Raw genomic sequence first — 21,429 nt, 5'->3', positions numbered from 1 at the left:
TTCTGATGACTCGTGCCAAAGTTTAAAAACCCTAAGTGCCATTTTCAGAAATTACTTTCTCTGACAACATTGCACAGTTATTTAGAATCCCCATAACTTCTAATGGGGCTTATGCCAGTGCACAGATGAGTTGAGTGCTAGCTTGTTTAGAGTGCATTTCAAACTGGGATGTGACCAGCAACAATTATGAGATCTTAGAGATCTCTCTCTTGTTTCTGTTGCTGCTACAGAGCTGGCAGAAAATAACTTGTGCTCATGGCCCAGTAGAGCAATTTACATTCAACCATCTTAGAGTGAAATGACACTGAGCAACAAGGTGTGAGTGCAGGAGATGTGAAAGCCACCTTTGCTCTCTTTGCTCTGGCAGAGTTTCCTCGTGTACTGGGGGAGTATTCAAATACAAATCTGCCTTTCTTTGTGCCTCTAGGCAGCCCAGAATGAACATGGCAGACCAGAGAATGTAGCCCATGGCCTCAGATCTCAGATGTCAGTGTGGTGGGTTCCCCAAAGGCCTGGCAAAAAAAAGACATTCTGCAGGAATGATCCAGCTATTATTTTGGAAAAAAAAATAAAATACAATATTAAAGTTTTGTTGCTCTATTTTGGTAGCTTTTATTCCTCATGACCTGCTTCTGACTAAACATATCTGAAATTCTGTGAAATATATTCTCAAAGATAATGAAATGTAGTGTTCTGTGAAAATACATGTTGATGTATTTCATATGCAGGATGTTGCAAAGCTGATAGCTGCAGAAATCTTTTTATCTATTAAACATGTTGTATGAGAAGGATGATTTCCATTGGAAACTTGAGTACTTTAAACAAGTTTTAACAATGCAGTTTATTCTTCTACTAATGCATCTTTGCAGGAGTTGGCAAAGAAACCTCCTCTCTTCATTTAGAGCGCTCTGACTTACTACTTTATTCTCTTTCAGCTGGTTACACAGTGTAATGCAAAATACGTAGAATGCTTCAGTGCTCAGAAAGACTGCAACAAAGAGAAGAACAGGAACTCATCAGTTGTGCCATGTAAGATCATATCTTTGGTTTGATTACTCCCTAGCATAACTTTTTGTACTGAATTCTCCCGGTGTTATGCATGAAAAGACATAGCCACTAGGAAGGGGAAATGTAAGCTTTTGTTCAGCCCAAGCTGTCTTGTCTTTCAGTATTACCCTGATGAAACTGAACAAAAGGAAATAGTTGCAGTGTCAGCCAGATATACTGTCCAAGTGAAATGTTAATTTGAAGTGCTTAAGAATTTGAATAATTAGGTAGGGGATAAATCTATGGAATACTGGGAGATTACTTTGATACCAGCTCAGCTCTGGTGAGATCTCCCAGAGTGATTGGCACCAGTTGTTTGTAATTCAGCTACTGCACTCGGTTTCTCTGTGTGAGCCACCCCAGATTTAAGGGTATTTAGTGCCTGAGGACACAGTTTCACAGTCATTAAAATGGAATCTGTGTGTGGCTGTCAAACAATATGAACTTGCACCAGACCAAGCATGGGCACAATGTCATCCCCATCACATAACCCAGAGTACAGGGCACAAAGGACAGATGATAGCCAAGCTAGCACAGAGTAATGGTGGCACAGATACAGTCCATCATGAAGTTTGTTAATAAAAAGAGAAGTCATCAGAATGCATCTTAAAAACAGATGGGAACACACTGGAAATAGGCTGTGTGATTTGGCCCTTTGTGTCATGCAGCTGCACTGATTTCAGTCTGGCTTTTGGGGGCTGTCAGAGGGTTTGAGGGTGATGTTGAACCCAGCCCTCAAACACAGGGAAGCGTGGATCTGCAGAGGAGCACCCACTTCTGGAAGGTTCCCCATTAGGGAAGATGTTTGTCTCTGGCGGTTCTCTCACCCTGTGAAAGATGGCAGTGCTGCAGAGTGGTAGGGAAAACAAATCAGCTGGGTTTGTGTGCTACTGGAGACAAATGGAACGCTACACACAAGAATTACCCAAAATCCCCTGTTATCACTGCATATACTGTTATTTGGTAATTCAGCCTGCTGTGAAAATCTTTGCTATAGTAAAATTTGATTCCTGAAACTACTTTGTCCTTGTGGGAATATTGTGCAACATTCTCTTTTATATCCTGTGTTAGCAGGCAGTGCTTTAATGCAGTTAAAGTGCTGGCCTGCTCCTGTGGGAGATGGGAGCTGCACACTGTTTGCTTTGTTAACGGCTGAGAAATTCTTACTTTCTGCATTGTGCCATGATCAGACTTTGATCTTTTTTTCTCTGTGTTTGTTGTTTGTTTTTTTTTTTTTTTTTCCTTAATGTTATAGCTGAGCGTGCTAGAGTGGGCTTGGCACCACTGCCTGGAATGAAGGGAACAGATTACATTAATGCCTCTTATATCATGGTGAGGAAGCCAACACCTAATTACAAAGTAAAATCAATTCTAAGGTGCTAAATACCAGATGCCTATAATTGTCTTAATTCTGTATGTAATGGCTGTGTATTAACAGATGAGATTTTAACACCTTCCCCATAATATAAAGCTATTAACCGTGTTTTATTAAAGATTCTTGCCTAAAAAAATTAATTACACGATGCATTTAGATGGAATCTGTATTTCTGTGAGATACAATCAAATAGATACTGAGATTTAATGTAAATTAAAGCAGTAGGGACTCTGTAGAATTGAAATGGAGTTAAGAAAATATAGTCTGTGAAAATATTGTGGTGTGAAATGAAATAGGGTCCCCAGAAATTAAATCAATGCTTTAAAAGTATGGGAGGCAGTAAGTAACTGTGTGTTTGTTTTGCTGCCAAAGGGCTACTACAGGAGTAACGAGTTCATCATAACCCAACATCCACTGCCACATACAACTAAAGATTTCTGGCGAATGATCTGGGACCACAATGCACAGATCATTGTCATGCTGCCAGACAACCAGAGCCTGGTGAGTTTTCTGTGTCTCTTCCTGCATGGTGCCACTGTCACAGCCCAGCTGTGACAGCACAGAGTCACTCAGTTGCCTGCTGGGGCTGTTTTGTGGCTGAAAGCAAAGCCAGTTTTTGAGCCACCTACTCAAACTTTGCCTTAAGCTGGTTACAAAAAGATAAGTTCAATGACGTAGAGACTGTTCTTTTGCTGTTGCCTTTGCACTCACCCATAGACATCCAGGGCTGCAGGGGCCCCAGTGCTCAGAGATAGCACAGCACTCCTGTCAGCATCTGCAAGGCTCCTGAGGGCTGCCTGGCAGGATGCAAGCACTGTGAGGGTTTGGAGAGGCTGGGGTTATGGGTAAGGACTTTGAGAGGAGCAGAAATGCAAGGTAGGGACAGGAGGATAATTGCTGTGAGCTTAAGGCTCAGGCCGTGCAAGACAAGGAGTGCAAGGCTCCACATGCCATTTTTAATGAAAGTAAAAAGCAAACAAGTATGTTAATTTAAGTGGAAATAATGAGTCAGACAGAGAGGTAGAACAAGGGGACACAGGTGAAGTGCTAATCACTACTTCCAGATTTACTAGCACGTCTCAAGAGGGCGTGTTGAAAAGGATTAGGAACTAATCGGTTCGTTTCTTCATGCACGCATCACTGAGGTGAACAGACAATTGTAGCTGAGAGTGGAAGAGAAACCGCCTTCATTACAGCAGGAAAATAGCAGTCATGAGGGGCTACTAAAGAGGCAGCAGTCAATATGCTGCTTGTGTGTGGGGATGAAAGGGAGTGCAGCACTGCAAAGAGCACTCAGAGACATTCTATCAGATCAGAAAGTGCTTATGAAATGAAAGTATGTCAGGTGGAAATGAAGGCTGAGCTTGTCTTCACATGACATGAAATGGCTCTGCAGAGCCACAGTAATCAAAGTGGCGGAATGCTGGGCTCAGGCACAATGCTTCCACCCTCACTATTCCCAGGTGGAGGTGGCCAGGAAGGCAGTGGCACCTGGCCTTGGCTCAGTGGTCAGTGGGGGATGTGTGGCTGGCAAGAAGGGGTGGCATAGGATTCAGGCAGCAACAAAGGACAAGACAATAATGGAAGGTACCTGTATGAGGACCTGTCAGTGGCAGAACAAGTCCCTTGCCTGGCACTCAGCCATATTACTCTGCTTCCCAGTACTTCTGCCCTATTTAGGGCAGAATTGTAAAGATGTAAAACCTTAAGTCACATATTCAGAATGAACACTGACAGCACAATCTCAACAGTATCTTGTGTATCAGACCCACGGAAATACATTTGGTTTAAGAGAGATGTACAAGGTCATGGCAGGATGACATCAGTTCATAGTTCATGTTTGCTCATGAGTGAGAGATGGGATGTCCAGAACATGGGTATGCTCTGTGCATGTGGCCAGGGCAATTCTGTGCTCATGCTGCAAGGACATAGACCTTTGAAGCCAGGAGAAGAAACAGACTTTGCATGTAGGTGGTGACAGACCATAATTTCCCTTCTCTGCAGCACATTAGGAATTCAAAGAAGGGCTTTGACAGCTGTTTTAAGGAACAGCTTTGACTTACATCCTCCCAGTCAGACTACTTCAGCATGAACTTCTTCCAGCCTTCCCAGTCCCACTGAGGTTTTAGTGTCCCTTCAGTCGAGGTGTTTTGCTGGAGAACTTGTGTTAAATTTAGCCAGTTTTATTTTTAAGGCTAAGAATTTTTGGGTTTTTCTCTTCCACTTCACTCCTCTGCTCACTCCTAAAAAGTCAAGTCCTACATAAGTATCCATCAATCTCCTACCTAGGCCTGATCCACAGACCTAGAGTTTTGGATTAGACCACAATAAACACAAATTAAAAATAACAAGTCATTAATTTTTAAAGGTCAATGAGTTTTTCTAAACAAATATCTGACTTTCAAACCAAACTGTAGGCAGGAGGTCATAAAGCCAGGGATACAATACAAAGGTTAAGTATGAGTGAGCTAAGATAACCATTTCCCTGTGAAACCAATTAAAAAGCAGATGTTAACTGTTTGAACACACAAAGGGAGGATCTGGCAGGTTTACTGCCTACTCTAATAGTAAATTTGTTTTAGACAGAAGTGGTTTTTAAAGGTCAGTTCCTGATCATCTCTATTTATCAAAGCAATTTTTTGATCCACTGGATTTTGCAGTTACACCAAGGTATCTGAAAGGCTGCAGTAGTGTGTTCTTTCATTTCTCCAGGCAGAAGATGAGTTTGTGTACTGGCCAAGTCGTGAGGAATCCATGAACTGTGAGGCCTTTACTGTGACCCTTATCAGCAAAGACAGACTGTGCCTCTCTAATGAAGAGCAAATTATTATCCATGACTTTATCCTTGAAGCTACCCAGGTAAAGTAAATCTTCGAATGTGGGTCTTAGCTTTTCACCAAAATTATATTGATGCCATTTAAATACAGAAGAAGAAGATTCAGAAAATTTTTGAAAAGGATTTACTGTGGATGCATGTTGTTCTCAGGGGAAAGGTATTTTCATTGACTCCTTCTCCCTCTCACATCTTCTACTGCCAGGTAGATTCCTGTAGCTAGTAAGGCTAGTATTAGTAGTATTAACTGTGTGTCTTGCTTGAAAGTGAAGACATGTGATTTTACCAAGGTGTATTGTCTTATTTCTGCTTACAAAATTCAGCATTTATAGTTTAATTTTTTCAGGGTCTTAACTAATCATAAAAATGTAAGCATGATTCTTTTAAACTATAAACCTGCTTCTGTTTTGTTACCTGGATTGCAGCTGGACTTTGCTGCAAGACATTCATTTGCAAGCCCATTTAAATTTGACTTGCTTGCTCTAGTTTGACTTTTGAGCCATAAGGACTCTGAAAGAGGTATGATATGAGACCTGAATTCAAATACAAAATCTTTTATTGATTAACCATTTTGTCAAACTTGCATTATTTTAGGGTGCTCACTGTTACAGAGATGCTGGAGCTGTGTGTCCTCTGTCTAAGTAAACTGTTTGGAAGGAGAAAGTTTCCCTCCAGTTTGCAGTGAGGCTCTTTGCTCTGTGTCCCTGGGATGGATGGCTGAAGGGGAGCTAATGCCAGGCTGGTTTGTCGTTGCAGGATGACTACGTGCTGGAAGTTCGCCACTTTCAGTGTCCCAAATGGCCAAACCCCGACGCCCCCATAAGCAGTACCTTTGAACTTATCAATGTAATCAAGGAAGAGGCCTTAACAAGGGATGGCCCCACTATAGTTCATGATGAGTAAGTCATCATTTTCTCTCATTTATGTGCAGATTTTCACTCAGCTGAAAGACACTTGTTAGGACTGATGTCTATTTCTGCATGGAGTACGTGGGGTTTAGTAGTCCAGGGAACAGATTAAGAATATATCAACTTCCAAGGATGAGTTTTCAGTGGGCATCTGAGGCCAAATACATTTTGCTTAGTGTATTTTTTGTGTTGGTTATAATCTTATGTTCTTCTGCTCCTGGAAATATCCCAAGCAAATCCTACAGCCTGTTTCAGAACCCAGCAGTGCTTTGATTTAGATAAGGCCCTAAGCAGCCTAATGTGGGCTGATGGAAACAAGTTTCAAAACAGCTCAGGCTCCTGTCTACCAGCTCAGTTTTCATGTGCCATGTAAGGCAGAACAAGCTTGGCTCAGCTGTGTCTTGTGATGAGCAGCAGAAATATCTTGTGACAAAGGGCCCAGGTCTTCTAAAAGCAGATTTATTCATCCTCTTTTTGCTTCCCAAAAAATATTCCAAGGAGCCCATAGAGTGCCAAGTGGGAGGGACGGGGCCCACTGACTCCAGGCCAGCATGCCCCAGCACTTGTCTCTTTTGTAGCACATGGTGAGCATTGTCTCACCAGCTATGCTTGAACACCCAGCTATAAAGAGTGCTAAATACTGCATTGCATATTATTACTTGCACACATTATGGAGCTGCAGAATACCATTGCAGTGAGGCTGGAGCCTGGGTCTGACCTGATTTCCGTGGAGGGAAAGAGCACTTCCTGGAGTTATTTGTGCTTAAAATCCCAAGGAAGCCCAACTTCTGACAGTGCTCATGCTGTCTTAAGAGCGAGCACAAACTCCTGCTCCACCTGCAGCCCCCTGCACTGCAGCCTTTGCCACAGAACAGAATCAGTGGGAAGGCCTTGGGAATCTTTGAGCAGCCTCACTGCCACATTCTGGCGTGTCAGTGGTCAGAGCAGGCACTGTGCTGTGTCCCAGGAGGACATTGATACCCACTGGTGCTGCCAGAGCTTTTCCTGCACATCCAGGTGTTGCTGCTGCAGCAGGTTTTTCCCAAATGACTCCTGAAAATGGTGCCCTGGGCTGCAGCAAGTAGTTTTTCTCCACCACCTCCTCCTGCCTTGCTTATGCAGACTTTAAGCTCTGCTGCTTTTCACCAGCACTGATTAATTCCAGGCTGGTTTTAATATTCATGCTTTGGGTAGTCTGAAGTGAAGTTTTGCTGCTCTTGCAGTATTTAAGATTATGTTTTACAAAATTAGAAACATTATTGATTCGGGCATTTCATTGCTAGATGAAAAAAGAAAATCAAAATTGCATTCCAAGCAATGCTGAGTCATTCTTTCTGTACATTGCTTTTTTGGTTTATTTGTCATATTCAATGATTTTATCTGTACGCCTAATACATAATGTGGATTCTGCTTTTAATTGGAGTCTAAGGAAATGTAGTTGAAAATGAAAATTTCCCTTTGCTACATGCAACAGCTATATCACATAATCTACTAATAATTACAACTGCAGATTAATTCCAAATATATGAATTTGCAGATAACTAAATTTATGTGGTATTTAGGAAGTACATGGTGGGATGAACTTGCTAACATTTTTAAAAGTTCAGAAATTCCATCTTGAGACAGTTGTCAAGATTTTTAAATGTAACTGCCCAAGTATAGGCAACTATGTAAAGATCTGCTGCATAATTTTCTGCAAGAAAAGTCTTCAGATTGTTGGGATCTGGAAATTACCAGCCCAAGTGAAAATTATGCTATTACACCCTCAGAAGGATTTAGTTGTGTCCTGTCAAGTCCATGCACTGGGCACTTTGTCCACTGTCCCTGTGGATGAGTCACAGCCATTAGCAGGTGCTGCTGCTTCTCCTCTAGACCTTACATCCAGTAGGGCACATCCACTGTGATTTGAGTTCTGTTTCCCATTTCTAGGTAAACTGAGCTTGAGTTTGCAAAAATCATATAAAATTAAGTCAGCAGATGTCTTGATTTCCATGGGAATGCTGTACAAATCCTAGTGGGAATTTTGCAGTACAAGATGGTATTGCAGCATTTGCTGATTATTTCAGTTTCCATATAAAGTGGCTTAGAGAGCAGGTCAGCACTGGTGACCCCATTTACCAATGGGAACATTTAAACCCAGACTTTGTCAAAGTCACAGAGCAGACCCATAGCACAGCCAGGACAGAATTTCAGTGTCCTGAGTACCAGGAGAGCAGAGGAGAGTGGAGGCTCCCCCATTGTGTAGGGTCCTTCATGCTGTGCCTCACACCTGCACCTGCAGCCTGAGCACTCCCCAGGCTTGCAGCAGTGAGATTTCCACCTGACCAGTATCTCAAGGGTATCTCAAGGACTGATGTGGGCTCCTGATGAGTAACTGCTGCTTGGGGTTTTATTACATGACAACACAGCTCAACTCTTCACAATCCGCAATGTCTCCTGGGTGCCTGGCTCAGGGATGTTGTCTTTACCAATGAATCAGACCTAGGCAGGACTTCGAGATGTGCCCCAGTTACTTGTGAGCACCACAGAGCTGTGTTAGTTTTCTGCAATTGTCAGATGTGGAGGAAGAGGCAAAGTCTCATTTCTTTCTAATCACTCATGTTTTGCTTGAGCTCCCACTAATGAATTTAAAATGCACTCCACTGTAATGCAGATGCTCTCAGCCCATGTGGTGTGGGAGAACTGATTTCAGTGTTACCATCTCCAGGCTGGGTATTTTGGAATGGCTCATGTTCTGCTGCTGATACAGTTCTGTGTTTAATAGAGCAGATACCTGAGATTACTGGTGTACCATCAAATTTCTTCTATGAATTAAAATGACAAAAAATTAGCCACTATAAAACAAGCATTTAGTAAATACGAAGAGGAACTGCAGTAATGAAATAAGTCTATATCAACACTTTCATGGCTCTGTGTCAGTGCCCTGGTGTGTTTCTGAGTAACCCTTCCTTTTGGTGTGGTTTTCCAGGTATGGAGCTGTGTCAGCAGGAACTCTCTGTGCCCTTACCACTCTGTCTCAGCAGCTGGAGAATGAAAATGCTGTCGATGTGTTCCAGGTGGCAAAGATGATAAATCTTATGCGGCCTGGAGTATTTACAGACATTGTAAGTCTTTTTGAATGGACTATAAATAGATGGTTTACAAGGTTTTCATCTGAGACCAAAAGCATGAACTAAAACATGCATTGTGTATGTTATCAAGTCCCACAGCATCTGCTACCAAGCAGAATTTGCATTTGAACTTTTTTTGTGTAGTTGTCATGCTTTTTTAACCTCAAAGCCACACTGTAAGTCTCTGATTTGCACTTAAACTTTTTTCTCATACTTTGGAGGGAAGCATCATACAGTCAAGTCCTAGCAGAGAAGGACCTTTCAGTTGTCACCATCTGCCTGCCAGCCCTGTGAGCTGAGCTGTGCTCTTTAGAGCTGGCACATTGTGGTCTGAAGGGATGCTCAGGGCAGGTGAAGCTGCAGGGACATGAGGCTCTTCCCTGAGTGTCCAGCAAGAGCAGCCCCTTCCCTCAGTGTGTGTGGTACAAGGTTCTGCCACACAGGGAGTGGCCTGGGGCTGAGCTGTGGCCTCAGGTTTTGTTCCACCCTCCTGAAGTGTTTAACAGTATATCAGAAATTATATAATCCACTCAAAACTGGAGTTTGGGTTGACAAAGTTAAAATGGACGAACAGAGGTAATTGCTCTAAGTCTATTTCTTTACCATGTGTTTGCTTCTGGTAATGAATGCCCATGACCTTCCCTGGAAATGGCAAATTAAAGTGCCACTCATTTATGTACACTCAAAGGATTGAAATAAGTTGTTCTTTCTTTTCCAGGAACAGTACCAGTTTCTTTATAAGGCAATGCTAAGCTTGGTCAGCACTAAGGAAAATGGAAATGGTCCCATGACACTGGACAAAAATGGTGCTGTGATGGCCAGTGACGAATCTGATCCTGCAGAAAGCATGGAGTCTCTTGTCTAATTGGAAACCTGAAAAGGCACTTAATTTGTAGAACTTCTGAAGACTGAGTGAACTTTTTTGAGGCCTTTTTTGCCAGACTCTAGGTTATACAATAACCCAATTACTTTTTTACACTGATAAAAGTTTTGATATTTATTTTTTGCCATTTTATGTCTTAATGGTATCCTACTGAGCATTTGCACCTCTGTTTATTTCACACAGTGAAACGCAATTTTATCTAGTTTGCACTATATGATCAGTGTTACTGCCTATAATATCCTAATACAAGACAAGCCCTGATGTGACATTCCATGACAACAAACATATGCTTTTTCTGTTTTGTTTAAATGCAGTGAAGTTTTGCTAACTACAGTGACCCTGGAATCTTAAATCTTGAATGCTAGGCCAGATGGATTCTTTCTACAACAGATACTGTACCCCTTCATACCATATTTATTCTTTAGTGATCATGTCAAAGTTTTGGTAACGGTGTTCTGCATTCCAGTGGAGTGGATGAGCAGTGTTCATCCTTTCTTGACAAAATGTGGCAGGTGATTATTAGCTACAGTGAAGGTCCAACAGCCTTGTGGAGCTGAAACAATTATTTCTGTATTGTTTCAAATTGCTGTGTTGTACGCTTACAGGCCTGAGACTTGCTTCACATGGAATATATGAATTACATACAAGATAATTATAAATTAGATGCAATTCATATGTGGGATACAGTGATAAGTTTTGAATTTACAATTTCAAAGTTTCCCCATGTATTCAGGAAAATGTTGATTTTGGTTTTTAACCAGCCCTGTGATGGGAAAGTATTTTGGTTTTATTTTCATCGGAGCCAATACAGTGAGAAATCTACGACAACCCAAAATCAGACCAGTTTTCAGATATATTAAAGGTAGCAATATTTTACATTACTAAGCTATTCAATATTTTAAACACATCTAATTTCCTTACTATTTCTTGAATATGACCTCACACCTAATGGTATGTTACATGATGACAGGCGTTTCTTAATTTCATAACTGTTAGATGCCATTTTTACAGGTGTGTAATTTTCATACTTTAGTGCTAAAACATAAAGTACTGATCCATATTTACTGGTGAAGCAAACTAATAAAAAAAACTACCTATAAAGTTACATTCTCCCTCTTTTTTTTTGCCAGACTAATTCTTTACCAAAACCTTAGTTTATTGTGTTTTCCCTCCCATGTCAATGGAATGGTTTTCCCCAGATTATGTCAGTAATTATTGTTTTGAGCATTTAAGTTTACATCCTCACTGGCTCCCTCTTCCTTTGTATTTGGTTGCAGTTCAACAAGGTCAGTCCCTGTTTAAGAAAAGAAGTAAGAACATGCTTAATTCTCCAGAAAAGTAAAATTAGTTGTGCCCTTCGTGGCTTGGCTGAGTAGGGAGGGGTTATTGAATCTGCCTGGAAAAGGAAATATGTGATTTCAGCCATGCTGACCCTTGGTGTACAGTTAAAGGCACTATCCCTTATACATGGCATTAATTTCTTCTAAACTACAGAAAACATGCATCGTAATTTTTCAGGACTTGTCAAAATATTACAACTTCTTTTTTTTTTTAATTTAAATGTAAACCTATTAATTTCTGCCAGTCCAGTCTTGCTGAAATCCGGACATTTGGCAAGGTTCTGTTTATTTTCACTCACAAAGAAGCTGAAAGCAAACTGCTTAAAAGGATATTGAGAGTAGATATGTTGGTTCAGAACCTCTTAAAATGCAAACTGATACAGCCTCACTGAGAGCACAGGAGCTGTGCAAACTGGTATGTGCTAACACTTGGCCTTTTATCTTAATAAGAGAAAGATTCAAAGTATTCAAGGATTCATCAGCAACCTTTTACACAGTCACCTTTTACTTCTCAGTTTGTTGAATCCCTCCATCCAAGCAATCCCAATAATTGCTAATACCAAACAACTTAATAAGCCCATAGTTTCAGTAAGGCAATCCCATGCCCAGCAACAGCTAGTCCAAATAAAATATCAGCAGAATGTTTCAGAAGATTGTAGTTTGCATCCCCATTGCACTGCATGGAGGTGGGAGTCAGTAGGAGCTAGGATGGCCCTCCAGTCACTGCACCCCAGTAACAGAATGGTTTAAGTAAGTTCTCAAGTGCTCCTCCCAGGGCTTGGAAGGTTTTGCTGAGTGGTTTTCTGGGCAGCCTGCATCAGCCTCAGAGGCTGCTGAGCCCCCCTGTGCCCCCAGTCCTGAACCTGGACCCAGCCAATGCCAGCTGGTAGCACAAAGGGACTCGTGAGTTGGATCAGTTCAATCTGACGTATTTTAAGTTCCTGGGGAGATGTAGGGAGAAGTTAGAAATTCAAACCTTGACAACTCAGTGACACAAAGATTACTGCAGGCATCAAAAGGTTGGATTTGTTCAGTACTTTCAGGTGATTACTTTTCATTTCAGTGGCATGATGGAAGATAACTGTGGTTTGTGACACACTGCCTGAACACCCTTGCTTTAATCCCTCACCTTCTCACAAGCTTTAAACATCAATGAATGAAGGCTGCGGGGGTTGAACTTTGGTAGGTGCTTTGGAAATCCATGCATTTGCATTTTCCAACACCTGAAATACTTGTTTGGGGTTTAATCCATGGGGAAATAATGTTCTATGAGTTCTCCATGGATTATTTCATAAGAGAGCTCCAGCTGTAAGTTAAGTGCTGTGCTGACAGCCAGGTAGGCAATAATGGTAGTGATGCACGAGGCTTGAAGGGGTGAAGCTAGAAATTGCTTGTGAGGGTCAGGATTAAGCACACAGAAGAGCCAAATCTATCCTCCTGTAAGCAGCTGCAGTTCTGCTCTCTTACACAGGTTTGCACCCTTTCCTTGGGCCTGAGTGAGTGCAGAAGGAGCAATGTCTGCTCAGAGGTGGGCACTGATAAACCCTCCTGGTGCTCCCACGAGTGTCCAGCCCAAGTCCTGCTCTGCAAATCACCACCTCTTGCTTTTGGGACCCCACCCCCTCGGCTGTACCCAGCTCCTGCCATTCAGTCAGGATGTCTTTCAAGCATCAAAGGTTCCCAGGCAATGTGCAGGTCTGCAAATTAAGAGGACCTGAGAAAATTCCTATATCAGAGTGTGGTCCTCAGCACCAGCCCTGAGAAATAAGGAACAAAGGACTGAAGCACACACATGTCTACATTTAGAAAATCCCATTTCCCCACGTCTTGCACGTGTCCTGTGCCCACAGAACGTGTGAAAGACGTGAACTGTGTCTTGAGACCATAAGAGCAGCCAAGCTTTCCGAGTGGGAATGCTTGGAAAGCTTCTGTGTCATCTGAATATCTGAAATAGGTGGCAGGCTCAGAATCATCCTCCAGACACCCCTGTGTGTGAGCTTGGCTTTGGTAGGAAGGTCTGGGGGAGCCACTGGGACCACTCAGACCCCTGAGTCCTCTGCAGGATCAGTGTCTAAAGAACATCCATTTTAAACAGCATTTGTCCTTAGTATTTCAGTGTCTGTTTCCAAATGCTAATTTAGAAACAGGGAACAAGAAAAATCCAAACCCCTTAAACTTGTCCTTGTAAGTGACTGCTTCTGTACTGTGGGTCTGCTCTAGGTTAGTGGAGTCATTTACAGGATCTGCAAAATTTCACTTGTGTTTCCAGTTTCTGACTGCTCAAATTGCTTGAACACAGAGTGATACATTGGAACATTAGGAGAAGAATCTTTATGATACAGCACAACTGCCTTCTCATTAATCTTTTTTAAAGCTGATGTATTTTATTTAAAAGCTAAAAAGTATAGATATGGATTCTACCAAAGATACATGCTACTAATTCTCAGCAAAACAAAACCAACTTAATTTTAAAAAAAAACCTGTAGTTGTCTTGAAGATTTAGCAGTCTTTCTCAAATTCATGTCTTTTGACATCAGATCTTTTGTTCTGAAGTTTATGTTCAATTGGTGCCAGTGAACTTTTATATGAAGGGAAAATGCCTATTTGTTAATCTACTGCATTGCTTTTCTTCTTTTTCTTTTTCTCTCTTTTTTTTTTCAGATGTAATTCACTGTTACCCTTTGCTCTTCTTCTCCTTGTTGCCATTCTAACAATGTGAACTGCATTGGCTTCATTTATCAAAGGAGAAGGAATGCAAAAATAAGGAAAGAGAGGAACTGTAATAAAGAGATTTGGCCTCTACTTTGTCTTAGCTGTTAAACTGTTTTTAGTGTTTTTGTTAACTATTTGCAAAGGGAAGCATTTTCTACAGAGGATAATTAATTTCAAGAAAAATGTCTTGAGTTTTAAGAATAAACGTCTCCAAAAGAGGAGATAGTCAATTTTATACAATGTCACAACTCTCCAACATTTGGGGTAGTGACTTTTTTGTTTTGTTAAAACACTTGAGACAAGCAAGCAGCCATTGTTTCTAAAGACCGAAGCATTCATGTGTACTCCTGTTTTCTTTTCCTTCATTTTTAAAATAGCAATGTCATTAAAACTGTAAATATTTTGTTGCTTAGATAAGCATCTTCTGGGAACTTTGTATCTATGGTATATAATCATAGAATTTTATATTTTCATATAAAGCTAATTTTTTTCTAGTTTCACCTCCTTCCTAGTTCTGTGGTGGTTATGTGACTACAAACCTTCTGTGTTTCAAGGTAGTGAGATGCCATCATCACACTCCAAAAAAGATTTCCACACATGTCATTTCTTTGGGGCAGTGATTGTGAAAGTTGGATTCTTTTTTTTCTTTGGATTCCATTGTCAGTGTGTGCAACAGGATTTAGACTTAGCCAGTCACTAGATACGTTTGTCTCATTGATCCATTCAGAAGAAAAATAAAAATGTGGTGTTTGGTTTGGGGAAAGGGTGGGAGGGAGTATTTTGAGGGAGACTTTTTGTTCATTTTTGGTTTTTGTTTGGGGGCTTTTTGTAACTTGAAGAATCTTCTTTTTGTTATGTTAAACTATATCAAATCATTCTATTATAGTGTTATTTAATATGTAAATTGTATTGCTATACATAAAATAAAGTATGGTTTTTGATGTATTTATGGACTTCTTACTTATTTGCATAGAGTACACACAAGGAACAGATGCAGGAGTCAGTATTTCATTGTCCCAGGCATGCAGGAATGATGAGATCCAAGGCCTGCTTTAATTAGATCTCAAATTTCCAAGCAGTGCTCAGCTGGGAACTGCCACTGACAGTGGAGTTCAGTGTTCCCTCCTTAATTGTCTCCAGCTGTTAGAGAGCTGCCAGTAAATAACCCATCCCTTTCCACCAGTGCTCCTCCCCAGACAACTGTGACCCATCAAAATCCCTTTTGGACAGGGGACTGTCTCCATCCTGAACAGGACCTCAGATCCTGAGCTGTCTTGCCAGCCACACTGGCATTTCCTTCCTTCCATCTATTTCTGCCTTACAGCCTGGAGGAGCCGGGGCTTCCACCAAGCCACCATCACAATTTGCTGTGATTAATGGCATTGCTCACTAAGCCAGCACTGTGGCAGGAAAAGCAAAGCACTCATTCCAATCTCAGACAGACTGGGGGGACACAGATGTCCCAAACCCTAGAGAATGCAGCAAAAACCCCCCTATGGACTGTGTTAGTAGTCACAGCTCCTTGCTGCTCCAGCCAGGAGCTGTCACTGAGGTGGACACACGGGATGCCATCAATGCTCTCCATGTTTTACAACAAAACCTTGGCAGCTCCAATGCCACCTCCCATTCTGGTTCTGTGCTCAGGGCTGTGTCACCTATTTTGCTGTTCCTGGGGGGAAGCCACTCAGGTTTGTGGATAAATTTTTGTTGCAATCTGCTTCTCGCAGTGCCTTCAGAAACACAGCAGCACTCAGGCTCCAGGGCAGCACCTGCACAGGGACAAAAACATCAATAAGTCAAACTGCTTGTTGATGTAAAATTGCTGATTAAAATCAATACACTACATCTGCTGCCTTTTGTGCTGCTGCATTCTCACCTGTAAGATCCGTGTTCTGGTTGACTGGGTGGAAGAGGGATCCTGGAGCACTGGATGGGGACTGGGATAGCAGGACACTGCACAGCAGCCTGATGACCCTTGCCAAGCCCCCACCTTGTAGGGTGCTCCCTCCAGCCCCTGCTCTGGGGTGCTGCCTCCTGCACGAGCAGCAGGGAGCTGCTTCCCAGCCTGCCACACCTGCTCTAGGGGATGCTCCAGCACTTCCACTGCCCTCTATAACTTTTTCAGACCACAAGAAGGCACCCAGGGGAAGCTTCCTCTGCCCAGCTTGGCTGCTTCACCTCCATGGAGAAGATGGCAGCCCCTGCATGCACAGGTAGGGGGGTACACAACACTTCACAGCAACAATATGGGAAAAGAGTTGTGTGAATCCTGCTTGTCTGGGAAGTGCCTGAAGGATGGAGAGGATGGCAAGCTGACCATGAGCCAACCCCATGGGCTGCAAAGTAGACACATGCAGGTCTGGGGGGTCTACACTGGGACAAGGTAAGGACACCTCCCAGTCTGCTCACAGCAAGGTTAAAACCATCTCATTTTGGGAAGGGAGAACCACACAAACAAAAAAATGTAGCCCCACTAAAGACAGACAAAAGGAGAGCAACAGGGATGGTCAGTGAGCAGGAAATCTGAGCCAAGACAGGATGTACTGGGGCATTGCCTAGTGAAATGATGGGGGAGAGGGCCTGGAAGAGGCAGGAGCAGAGAGGCTGTGAGGCTTGTCTCCTGAATCACCACTCCTGAAGGAAGGCTGTAACTGTTCCTACATCTTCAATAGATACAACAAAAACCAGAGTTTGGCAAGCCACAAGGAAGGTAGGGTCAGGCAGTGGGAACATGACCTGGGGCAGCCATGGAACAAGAAAAACAGCTCTGAAACAGCTACAGAAATCAGAACACCCCAAGGCAGCTCCTTAAATGAAAAACCAGGATTTTCACTAGACAGCAGCACCTCTGAGGTGAGCCCCCAGCTGTTGCCAGCCAGATTGTCATTGCACAGACAACAAACAGGGCAGAGGTCCCTGCACTGCCCAGGTGCAGGAGGCCCTTGCTCCTCCTGGTGAGCAACAGAGGCAGGAGCAGAGGACAAGAGAAAAGACAAAACCTTGGAGAAAGCACTTGGATTCCATGCCTGGGAATGAGGCCTGGCTGAGACCTGTATCAAGTGGAAAGATGTAGTAAGTAGTTCATTAATACTTTGGCAACAGAGATGTGATTTACCAGCACTTCCCACTACTAACAATATGCCTGAATTAATTGGTGGTATCAGGAGATCCCAACATCTTCTGTAATAAATAGCTAACAAGTTTAGCCTTTAAGGCTTCCAGAGGCTGCTAGCAGTCGTTTTAAGCAGGCACAAATAATAGCAGCATTTTTATTAAGTGGATTCAATTGCCAGAAGGTTTATTTTCAAGACCTTTTACAACATAAAAATAATTTTGATCAATGACTTGGTCCCAGTCCTATTACTTAGCCAATTGAAGCCCCACAAAGTGCTTCCTGCACTGACATGCCATCCCCACCTGCTGGCAGCCACCTTATTGATCACTGGTGATTTCTGCTCCCCTTTGCTGCCAATCAATGGTTTTGATGTCTTTCTGACTTTGTAATGCTTTAAGAAGCAACGCTCACAAAGCAATCTTTCCTGACACTGTGTTCAATCAATCTGACAGTCACTGGGCTTGCTTTTCTTTTCTAAAGTTGTTATCTTCCATGTGTCTGAAATCCTTGTTTAGGAGTCAAGCCTGCTCCGTTCGTGTTTTGTGCTATGGTTTTGAATTTTGAAAAGATTCTGCAATTCAGTTCCATGTCTCTTATGGGATCTGTTTCAAATATTTCACATTTCCCTGTCTCTGTCTCTGAGCCATGCTTTCTGCACAGCTCATCATTTCTGTCACTGCCCAGTTCCAACCCTGTTGGTCCTGTGTTCCATATCACAGGATATCCTTGCACTACATCTAATCATAAATACTTTGTTCCTTTGTCTGAGGAGCTGCTGAAAGAGAGAGTTTTTGGGGTCAACATCAGAAGAAAGTAGAAGGTTTGTGTCTTTTGTCTTGGGAGAAGGCATTATTGGCTGGAAGTCCAAGGCTCAATATGGGGAACATGGCAGAGCCCCCCATCATCTGTTTCACTGGGGCTTTTGATCTAAAATGATGCCCTGACTGCTCAGGCAGGGAATGAGACACTGAGGCAACAGTGGGAACCTGCAAATAAAGCCCAAATAATAAATCTAGAACAGACTCTTTAAAAATATTTTCCCATCAGGATAGAGAAACAGTGACTTGCCAGCCATGCATCACAAAGACCCCCAGAGTCTGCTGATGTGAGGCTCTGTCGGTCAGTCTGGAGTTCTGGGATGCTGCAGGTCCCTTCCATGAGAGGGAAGGCTGTGATCCCTTCCAGCTCCTTGCTGAGAAGGAAAAGCAAAGGGAGAGCTGATGAACTTGATTTCAGGATAAAATGAGATCTTTATGCTTCTCTCAGCCAGAGCATGGGAGGGAAATTGTGATCTCCCAAGGAAAGCCTGGCTGGTTTTTTCTGTGGGGTTGCCATGGGGTGCACAAGAGGGATGGAATGGAGGTGTCCTGTATGCACTACATAAATGAGCATTTTTCTGTAACAAGGTGCTTATTGTGTTTCATCAGCACACAATCAAGAAGAACAGAAAACCATAGAAAAACACTAAATTGAGGCCTTCATTACTTGCAGCCTGATGGGATCATCAGCACCACAATGCTTCATTCTCCTAACAGGTCCAAATCATTACCTTCAATGGCATTGGCTCAGTGTAGAGCTGTTGGACAAACTCTGAGTCTAATCATCATATAAACATTTTAATTTAAAATACAATTTAATTTCATTTAAATTAAGTATCATTTCATTACGAATCTTAATAAAGTGTGACTGTGACCAAAAGAGGCTGTTGGCTTGTAGCTGTAATATATGTAGCTGTATAAAAATGGTGACACAGAATAAAAGGTGACACTTTATTTATCTAAGTATAGAAAGGTTATCACACATTGCAAGTAGCAAGGAAAGTCCTTAGTGCTGCTTAATATTAGACTTCAAGCTGAAAAACACCTTTATTGGGCTGGGGTGAAATCATAAAAACTCTTAAAGGTTCAGTACCTTAGGTTATGAAAGGCTCTGCCTTCTGAATTTTAGTGCTTTAAATAAGCTTCCTTATAACTTAAATCCAATTTTCTAGATAGCTTCCTACTTTGAGCCTCTTAGACATATGTTATGCCTTTGCCTGGAAGTCTCCCAGTGACCTGTAAATTGATTGCAGCCTGTGAAATTGGCCATAAGTAAATCTTTGCACCTTTTTCTTTCTCCTCTGTTTATTTTGTTTTCTGAAATAAAAAGGGTGCAGGTGGCTTGTTTACTCTCAGGCTATAGATCCTATATGGACTTCAGAAGCACTATTGACCCCCTAGCAGCATGCACTTGGAATAACAATAACTGACTCAGGCTAATCTAGATGAGCAGAGCCCTGTCACAACACAGTTTCCTCTATTTGTCAAAATTCTCCTCCAGTTTCTCCATGGGTGCCTGATCAGCCAGAGCTCAGCACCTTCCAGTCCCCAGTGAAGATCAATGACTTTGATTCATCAGCTTCAATAGTTTCTGAAACACCTTGTTGTGCTGGGATCCACAACAAAGATAAGGTATGTAACTGCCAAAAAAAGACATTAAGCTGGAATTCTGTCACATAAAAGATAAGACAAAAATAAATAGAACAAGCTCCAAAATGACAAGCAAAAAAGAACATGGTAATTTAATATAATTTATATAAAATTGCTCAAATTACACCAAAGTTCTTAAATATGGAATACGAGTTTACTCCCACTTTTTATGCCTTTATTTCTTTCTGGTTTTATACCCGTCACTGCATGTAGCTGGGTAAAAAAACAAATTTTAAAGCCAATTTTGCAAATGGCCACAAAGTCAGAAACACATGGCACAAAATGCTGACCCAGTCCAATGCCTTCCTGGTGGTGTCCAGTTTGTTCACAGAATTGTTTTGGGGCAGCTGCATCCCCACAGACTCTGAGCCAGGTCAGGAAAGGCCATTCTGTCACAAATGGCTGAGAACACACCAGTCTGGGTGCTTTGAGCAGATATTTGTTATTGCCAGGTATTTAATGACAGTTCCAACAATGAACAGCCCTGAGCAGGATTGGTGTTTCCTGAGCACACAGCTACCCCCGCCCAAATTTTCTGCTTGAATCATGTCTCACCCTCTTTTCTTCCTCAGACTATACAGTGGTCCCTTCCCGAAATACAGAGTAAAGTCCTATTATGTCATTTCCTTCTAAGTAAGTCCAAAAAGCATGTCCAAAAAGGTAATACTAACTTTGGATTCTTTGCCTTTTGGAGCTCCTTCTCCACATTTTGCCTGCACTTCATTTTTATTGATTTTCTTCTGCCACCTCTCAGTATCCTTCCTGGGCAGCATGATGCATTAACTTTCCATATAATGAATTTTCCTATTTGGTTCTGTACTCTGAAGTACACCCACCTCTAAATGAGATTTCAACACTCTGCATTGCTGATTTCCAGGTGTGGGCCACAGCCCTCATTTTTCATAGGCTGGGAACACCAAAAGAGCCTTCAAGACCCAGAGGTCTTCCTTTTAACACAATCACTGCTGTACTGGGGGGAGGAGAGCTTTTATATTTTTATATTGGTTCCAACAATGAAGTTATTAAAGCTATTTTCCACCCTGCAAGAAAGCTACCTGATGATGATATTGTGCCTGCTTTTTAAACTAATTTTATTTTAATTTGGCGCATTTGCAGGCATCATAATCTTATTGGTGCATGTTATTCCCACTTAATGACTGAAAAGGTTATTGTTTGGGGAATGGGTTTGTTCTGGGTTTTGTGAGTTTGGGGATTTCTCTCTTTAATTTTACCAACTGCTAAAATATCAGATACTAAGCCAATTCATTCAATAATTATCCATTGTTTTGTTGACTTCAGTTTCCTGAGAAGGATACAAGGTACTTTTGCAAAGCAATATGGAGAAAGACCTACAGCTATCCCAGGTAGGATGGATGCATTCACAAAACTAAGGGTCTGTCCCAAGCCAAGGAAAAGAGCAGGAAGTGTATTTGTAGTTCAGCTTCTCATAGAAGAGGAATACATTTATATCTATGTTTCTATAGCCAGATCTTCCACACTGGATTTGGAAAATTGCGTCACTAAATCCACATCCCCTCTAGGGTGGCGCCTCTGGAGCACTGGGACATCACAGTCTGCCTGACCTGAATGGCAGCAGACCTCCAAATAAAGGATCCCCAGATCTTTTATTTTCACTCT

At 42.0% G+C, this 21,429-nt stretch overlaps 1 protein-coding gene across 1 annotated transcript in view; it reads left to right on the top strand.

Moving 5' to 3' along the window:
* The window catches only part of PTPRG (protein tyrosine phosphatase receptor type G), a 388,012-nt gene extending 376,746 nt beyond the window's left edge, over nucleotides 1–11,266 (top strand). Inside the window, exons 23-29 of the mRNA XM_054280849.1 lie at nucleotides 936–1,029; nucleotides 2,303–2,379; nucleotides 2,795–2,923; nucleotides 5,135–5,281; nucleotides 6,012–6,154; nucleotides 9,132–9,267; nucleotides 9,992–11,266. Of these exons, the coding sequence (XP_054136824.1) occupies nucleotides 936–1,029; nucleotides 2,303–2,379; nucleotides 2,795–2,923; nucleotides 5,135–5,281; nucleotides 6,012–6,154; nucleotides 9,132–9,267; nucleotides 9,992–10,138 (873 nt within the window). The 3' untranslated portion in view covers nucleotides 10,139–11,266. The remainder of the gene's footprint in view (nucleotides 1–935; nucleotides 1,030–2,302; nucleotides 2,380–2,794; nucleotides 2,924–5,134; nucleotides 5,282–6,011; nucleotides 6,155–9,131; nucleotides 9,268–9,991) is intronic.
* Nucleotides 11,267–21,429: the final 10,163 nt, after the last annotated feature.

Source organism: Melozone crissalis, unplaced genomic scaffold (genome assembly GCF_028551555.1).
Source record: "Melozone crissalis strain CALT ecotype California unplaced genomic scaffold, PUWL_Pcris_2 ptg000029l_1, whole genome shotgun sequence".
NCBI lineage: Eukaryota > Metazoa > Chordata > Aves > Passeriformes > Passerellidae > Melozone > Melozone crissalis.
Note: the sequence above shows the minus strand (reverse complement) of the source record. Positions and strands in the feature narration are given on the sequence as shown.